Source organism: Orycteropus afer, unplaced genomic scaffold (genome assembly GCF_000298275.1).
Source record: "Orycteropus afer afer isolate SDZICR_OR568_19922 unplaced genomic scaffold, OryAfe1.0 scaffold00010, whole genome shotgun sequence".
Classification (NCBI taxonomy): domain Eukaryota; kingdom Metazoa; phylum Chordata; class Mammalia; order Tubulidentata; family Orycteropodidae; genus Orycteropus; species Orycteropus afer.
Genome location: NW_006921597.1, coordinates 4,349,508 through 4,357,665, shown reverse-complemented (window position 1 = coordinate 4,357,665; position 8,158 = coordinate 4,349,508). Strand labels below are relative to the sequence as shown.

Sequence of the window (8,158 nt, the reverse complement as noted above, 5' to 3'; positions counted from 1 at the left end):
AGATGCAAATCAAAAGAACAATGAGATACCATCTCAACCAGCACTGATGGCAAGGTTCAACAAGACAGAAAATAACAAATGCTGGTGGGGATGTGGAGAGATCGGGACTCTCATACACTGCTGGTGGGACTGTGAAGTGATACAACCACTGTGGAAAGTAATATGGCGATTCCTTAGAAAGTTAGAATTGGAGATACCATTTGACCCAGCAATCCCATTAGTAGGTGTCTATCGTAGAGAGGTGAGAGCCAGGACAGGAACAGATATATGCATGCTCATGTTCACTGCAGCACTATTTACAATAGCAAAAAGATAGAAACAACATACATGCCTATCAGCAGAAGAGTGGATGACCAAACTATGGTACATACATATAATGGAATGCTATACAGAACTAAAGAATAATGTAGAGTCTGCAAAACACTGCATAATGTGGAAGAACTTGGAGGATATTATGCTGAGTGAAATAAGTCAATCACAGAAGGACAAATACAGTATTAGTTCCTTGTTGTGGAGGGTCAAGGAAAGGTTAATATATGGAAGGACACTTTATTTGTTGGTTGCCAGGGGCAGGAGGGAAAGGGAGGGAACACTGCAAAAAAAAAAAAAAAGCACTGACCCATGTCATGTCACTTTAGTTTTGTGTATTTCACTGTACATAAATTATATTTCAATAAAATGCATTTAAAAAAAAAAAAGATTTTACTTGCGTACAATATTAATGATATTGTTTGAAAATTTCCACATTCTGTGGGATTACCTTTCTTTGGAATGGGTACAAATATGGATCTCTGCCAGTCAGTTGCCAGGTAGCTATCTTTCAAATCTCTTGGCATAACTGAGTGAGTGCCTCCAGTGGGGCAGCTGTTTGTTGAAACAACTCAATGGGTATTCCATCAATTCCTGGAGCCTTGTTCCTCACCAGTTCCTCAGTGCAGCTTTGACTTCTTCCTTCAAACTATTGGTTCTTGATCATATGCCTGAAATGGATGAAGATCTACCAGTTCTTTTTGGTACAGTGACTGTGTATTCCTTCCATCTTTTTTTGATGCTTCCTGCATCATTCAATATTTTGCCCATAGAATCTTTCAATAATGCAACTTGAGGCTTGAATTTTTTCCTCAGTTTTTTCTGCTTGAGAAATGCTGAGCATGTTCTTCCTTTTTGGTTTTCTAACTCCAAGTCTTTGCACATTTCATTACAATGATTGGCTTCGTCTTCTTGAGTTGCTCTTTGAAATCTTCTGTTCAGTTCTTTTCCCTTGTCATTTCTTCCATTTGCTTTAGCTACTCTCTGCTCAAGGGCAAGCATCAGAGTCTCTTCTGTCATCCATTTTGGTCTTTTCTTTTTGTCTCATATTTTTAATGACCTCTTGCTTTCTTCATGGGTGATGTTTTTGATGTCATCTCATAATTCTTCTGGTTTTTGGTCACTGATGTTCAGTGCATCATATGTATTCTTTAGATGGTCTCTAAATTCAGGAGGGATATATTCAAGATTATAGTTTGAATGGAGAGTAGCTAAAGCAAATAGAAATGATGAAATAAAAGAGATGAACAGAAGATTTCAAATGACAACTTGAAAAGGAAAAGTAAAAATATACCAATTGTAGTGGGGGAAAATATTATTGCATTATAGTGATACTTAATGAATGATATGAATACAGGGAAAAACATTAAAACAAAATTGCTTTTGATAAAGTCACCTTTGAACAATTAAGAAATCACAAAGAGGGCTATAAAAACCATTTCAATTTTTTCTTAAATATTCTGAAAATAAAATTTTCTCACTTCCAATCTGAGAAGCTGACCTGAGATTGTTGAAAAAGGATGCTTTTCTCTGGGTTTATGCCACAAGCTAGAAGAGTAGCAGTCATGTCCAGGATGCTTTGCTGAAGCAAGGCTGGGTCTTGTGGGGCAGTGATGGAGTGTAAGTCAACAATGCTGTACAGCACAGAGCTATACTCATCCTGCAATCTCACCCAGCTCTCAATGGCTCCTAGGTAATTGCCCAAGTGGAGGATTCCTGTAGGCTGAATGCCAGAAAACACTCGCTCCATGACATCTTTCTGGAACAAAGGAAAACAAACATATTTGCCTTTAAGGCTGAATCCATGAATTCTATTTCCCATAATACTGTAGCTATGATAGTTAGTCTTCTTTTTCTTCTTCTTATTTTTAGCAATGGTGGTTTGGGTGAAAGTTTACAAATTCATTTTCCATTCAACAATTTATACACATTTTGTTTCATTAACATTAGTTGCAATTACTTCAATGTAAACAGTACTCTACCCACTTCCTTCCTGGGTTCCTCATTTCCCATTGGGCCTTCTTTCATACCCCTTCCTGCCTTTTAAGCTAATTTTTTGGGGTAAATGCTACCTTTTGGTTGCTTATTCTGAAGAACAGGTGCTAAAGGGGCAGGGAGGAAACATCTTTTGACCTCCTCTAACTACCCAAGAGGAAGACATAATCACCATCAGCACAGTCCCAAGGCCTGTTCCTATGAGGCCAGACATGCTGACACCCTCCAGCCTTCTTACTAACCTTGACACCAACCGTCCATCCCACAGCACCCACCACCTCTTTGCTGGTTTCGATAATTCACTACTTGCCACACAGAACTCACAGATTATGGGGTTTATTAGGGAAGCAATAGGCTACAATTCAAGTTCAGGGACGTGCTCAGGATACAGTTCCTTGATCAGGACAGTCTCCCCTCTGCTGTGCCCTTAGACATGCCTCTCTGGCCCCTGGCCTCTCAGCCTGGCCACTGCCTCTGTTGGCCAGGTAAGCCTACAGCTCTGTCCCGTGCCTCTTGGTTCCACTGCCATGGCATCTCTCTCAGCTAGGCGCCTTCTCTTCAACTGGCAATGAGATTCTTTCCTCTGCCTCTAGAGGACTCGTTTTAAGCCTGGCAGAGTGGCAAAACTAACCAATCCCAACATCAGAGTTCTATACACCTGAGAGAGAGCAAACTTCCCCAGAAGATTACTTCATGCTGCACCAACAAAAACACCCCAGGTGGATGACTTTAATAATTAGGAGTTTTAAAGCAGCTACTCAGTTGCTCACAGCAAATTCCACTACACAGTTAATTGCTAGTCTTATTGTAGGGAATAACTACTACCAGCTGCCCAGCCAAGTTGACACATATTTTCATGGTCCCATCTAGCAGTGTGGTGGGAGTTACAAAGACTATGGGTAGAAAAGCCACACCATGCAACTCACTACACTGCAGTAGGTTTCTCACAAGTGTTATTTACTTTTGTATGCACTGTAAATATATCCATATCCTTGTATACAGTAGAGCAAACAGGGGGCAGAGTTATGAAAACTTCTTAGCCATAGCCAAACACCTTGACGGAATGAATCACTGGGTTTGGAGGCATAGGTCCACAGTTGCAGGGAAAAACTAAGGCAATTAGCATAACATAGTTCACAAATAAAATGTCCTAGTGTGATGAGTAGCAGCTAGCATCTTAAAAGCTAGCAAGAGGCCACCTAAGATGCAACTACCTTCTCTCCTTATCTAGAGGAAAGAAGAATGAAGAAAATCGAAGTCTCAAGGAAATGATTAGTCCAAAGGACTAATGGATTATGTGAATCACAGCATCCACTATCCTGAGGCCAGAAAAAGTAGATGGTACTCATCTACCATTACTGATTGCTCTGATTGGAACCAAAAAATGGGACATGTAAAGAATGGGAGAAAAATGTAGAACAAAATTCAAAATCGTAAGAAAGACCAGATTTACTGGTCTGACATACACTGGTAGAATCCTAGAGAATGGCCCTTAGACACCTTTCAAAGAGAGAACTGAACCCACCACTGGAGATAACTTTGTAGCCAAACAGTAGCCTTATTCTTTTAAATTGCAATATGACAGTCATCATTATTATAGTTTTTAATCTTGTTTGTGCCTTCTCTGTCTAAAGCACTATTAGTTGCCATCAGAAACAGAAAATTATATAATTATTTTTTAGCACTCAAAAGCTTACAAATACAAGGTCATGTAAGAAAAAGTCTGCATCCCTTAGAGAATATAACTGAATTGGAGATATTTATGAAAAATTGGCATATTTATGAAAGGCTAAGTAATACAAAGTGGCAATAGGATCATGACTAGAAAAGATAAGCAGAAAGATAAGTAGAAGGGTATAGGCACAAGTTCCTCAAAGGAAAAGATGACCATGGTCCTAGCAGTTGGTGAGAAAGATTTTAGATATAGAATCAAATTTCACTAGAAATTAAATGGGCCTCAAAAGTTTTTCATGTGCTTTAATTCATTTTATAGTTAAGGAAAAAAGTCCATCATAATAGGTTCTGAACTTACTACTGTATTATGCAGTAATTGCATAACTGAATTATGTAATTCAGTAAAAAAATATTGCTGATATTATAATTTAATGTGTAGGATGTTGGGCTAGAAATTAGGAGAGCTAAATTCTAATTATTACTTCTTGATCAAGTTATTTAACTTTTTTGTGCTTCAGTTTCATTATACTTTTTTTTTTTTTAATTGTGATTTGGGTAGAAATTTACAGAGCAAATTCACTTTCCATACAGCACCTCACATACACTTTGTCTCATGATATTGACTACAATTTACCACAATGCAACAGCTCCCCTCCCACTTCCTCCTGATAGTTACCTCTTCCCTGTGTCCATCCCTCCATGCACCCCTGCCCCCTGAGCAGTCTCCCTGTGCATACACAGCCTTTCTATTCTCCCATGATTGTTCTCTCCAAGGAGTTTATCTACCTAGTGTAAATATTCACCTCATATGCCTGTCTTTTGTCAGGGTGGAAGCCACAGGAGTGGGTTCAATTCCAGACCTGAAGGAGCTAGGAGCCATAGGCTCAATGGTTTCACCAGGCTCTATCAGACTAGCAAACCTGGCCCCCCCCCCTTTTTTTTCAAATGGATTGTGTTCCACATTGTTCTCCCACCCTATCAGGGATCTCCTACACAGATCCCCCCTCAGAGTGGCTGACAGTGGTAGCCAAGCACCATCTAGTTCTTCTGGTCTCATAGTTGTACAGACTGAGGATCCCATGTTGTACTAGGTGTTTGGACTAATTGTTTCCATGAATCTTTGGTTTTCTTCATTCCTCTTTGTTCTGGATGAGGAGAGACTCATTGCTGCATCTAGGTGGCCACTTACAAGCTTTTAGGATCCCAGTCACTACTCACCAAAGTAGGATGTGGAACAATGTTTTGTGTAGCATGTTATGTTATGTTATGCCAATTGAGCTTGATATCCCCTGCAACTATGGTCCTGAGCCCATAGGTCCAACCACTTACTCCCTCATGAAGTGACTACAACCTTGTCCTTTGTCAGCTCTACTATATACCTGGAAATTCTTACAGACATACCAATACATTTGTAGAAACATTGTCTGCAAACCCTGTATATGGTCATGGGCACACTAACCCCCTGCAAAGACATACCTAATAGTTAAGCCTTGTCCACCAATCTATCCACCGTATATCCATGTTTGCCTTCACTGACAACACAGTGCTGTATGTACAAAAGGGTTAATCTTTGTTGTCTGTACCTCCCATGTACCTCTCCACGTCTTCTTCTTCCTCAATGACACCGTGTTGATCACTCACATTTGGTACACTGCCCTTCTCTTCACCCAAATCAGTACTCATTTCTACCTATCTGACAGTGTTCCCTCCCTTCCTCTCCCACCCCTGGTAACCAACAAAGAAAATTTCCTTCTATATATAAACCTTTCCTTGACTTTTTACAGTAACGGACTAATACAATATTTGTCCTTCTGGGATTGACTTATTTGACTCAGCATAATGTTCTCCAAGTTCATCCACATTATGCTGTGTTTTGCAGATTAGACATTATTCTTTAGGGTTGCATGGTATTCCATTGCGTGTATGTACCATAGTTTTGGTTATCCATTCTTCAGTTGATGGGCACCTAGGTTGTTTCCATCTTTTACTATTGTAAATAGTACTGCGATGAACATGGGTGCACATATATCTATCTGTTCTTGTCCTGTCTCTCACTTCTTTAGGATATATACCTAGTAATGGAATGGCTGTGTCAAATTGTATTTCTAATTCCAACTTTTCAAGGAATCGCCATATTGCTTTCCACAGTGGTTGTACCATTTTACAGTCCCACAGTGTTGAGAGTCCCAATCTCTCCAATCCTCGCCAGCATTTGTTATTTTCTGTCTTGTTGAACTTTGCTACTAGTGCTGGAGCATGATGGTATCTCATTGTTGTTTTGATTTGCATCTCTCTAATAGCTAATGATTGTGAGCATTTCTTCATATGTTTGTTGGCTGCTTGAATATCCTCCTTGGTGAAATGTCTGTTCATGTCTTCTGCCCATTTTAAAATTGGATTATTTGTCTTTTTGTTGTTGAGGTGTTGGGCTTTTGTATACATTCTAGAGATAAGTCCCTTGTCAGATATGTCATTGCCGAATATTTTTTTCCCAATCTGTAGGTTCTCTTTTGACTCTTTTGGAGAAGTCTTTGAAAGCACATAAAGATTTAATTTTCAGAAGGTCCCAATCATTTGGTTTCTCTTCTGTTGTTTGTGCATTTTGGGTTACGCTTGATAGTCTATTTATGCCATATATTGTTGTTGTTGTTGTTGTTGTTATGTGCCATCGAGTTGGACCCGACTCATAGCGACCCCTCCTTGGGTGTCCAAGGCAGTGTCACTATGGAAGTAGATTGCCCCATCTTCCTTCTGAGGAGTGGCTGGTGGGTTTGAACCGTCAGCCTTCTGGTTAGCAGTCAAGTGCCTTAGGCACTATTTTAGGGCCCCTAAATTTGCCCTTAGTTTTTCCTTGAGGAACTTTCTAGTTTTAGGTTTCACATTTCAGTCTTTGCTCCATCTGAAGTTAGGTTTTGTGTATGGTGTGAGGTACAGATTATGTTTCATTTTTCTGCAACTGGATATCCAGTTTTGACAGCACCATTTATTAAACAGATATTCTATTAAACAGACATCTATTTCTGGGTTCTCAATTCTATTCCATTGGTCTATGTGTCTGCCATTATACCAGTATCAGGCAGTTTTTACTACTGTGGCTGTATAGGAGGATTTGAGATCTGGCAGTGTGAGACCTCCTACTTTATTCTTCTTCTTCACTAGTGCTTTGCTTATCCCAGGTCTCTTTGCTTTCCATATAAAGTTAGTGATTGGTTTTTCCATATCCCTAAAGAATGCTGATGAGATCTGGATTGGGACTGCACTGAATGCATAGATCGGTTTGGGTAGAATTGACATTTTCACAATGTTCAATCTTCCTATCCATGAGCATGGTATGTTCTTCCATTTACATAGATCTCTTAAGATTTCTTGAAGTAGTCTTTTATAGTTTTCTTTGCATAGGTCTTTTGTGTCCCTGGTAAGATTTATTCCCAAGTATTTTATTTTTTTGGTAGCTATTGTAAGTGGTCTTGATTTGCTTATTTCTTTTTCAGCAATCTCTTTGCTGATGTAGAGGAATCCAACTAATTTTTAGATGTTAATCTTGTATCCCGCCACTATGGTAAATCTCTCAATTAGTTCCAGTAGATTTTTGACTAAGTCTCTTGGGTTTTCTAGGTATAGGATAATTTAGTCAGCAAATAGGGATAATTTGGCTTCTTCCTTACCAATTTGGATGCTGTCATTTTGTTACATGTTTTTTCATGGTGTTCCTGGTTTCATTGTTCTATATAATTTTCTGTGCTGAGCTCTGAGCTCATTATGTTTATGAATCATGTTATCATTTACTTTGCTGCTATTGTTTTAGTATTTGCTAAATATTTGTGCTTGTAGTCTTTTTTATTGTGATGTGAAGGTTTAGCATTTTTCTTTGAGGTTATCCTGTGATTTATAATTTTCTTCCCGAGTTTAGAATAGTCCCTTCTATCCTGCAACTCTCTTGACTTCCTCACCATTTAGAAGTCCTGTAACTACAGTATTTTTCCCTCCTTTTGGTTTGTAGTTGTCCTCCTTTGTCAATTGATATATCTGGTTCCCCGTTTACAATCTTGTAAGCTTATTTTACTTTGGATACTTCCATAGCTGTGTTGGTTTCTCAGTTATGTCATCTCGTGTATTGACGGTCAGTTGTTGTTTGCTATTATGGGTTCTTAGTTCAAAGGTCTCCCCCCTTGTAAGGTAT

General features: G+C 39.1%; 1 protein-coding gene across 1 annotated transcript in view; it reads right to left on the bottom strand.

Annotated features, from left to right (window-relative positions):
- The window catches only part of WARS2 (tryptophanyl tRNA synthetase 2, mitochondrial), a 198,304-nt gene that overhangs the window by 102,857 nt on the left and 87,289 nt on the right, over window positions 1-8,158 (bottom strand). Inside the window, exon 2 of the mRNA XM_007948547.2 lies at window positions 1,811-2,068. Within this exon, the coding sequence (XP_007946738.1) occupies window positions 1,811-2,068 (258 nt within the window). The remainder of the gene's footprint in view (window positions 1-1,810; window positions 2,069-8,158) is intronic.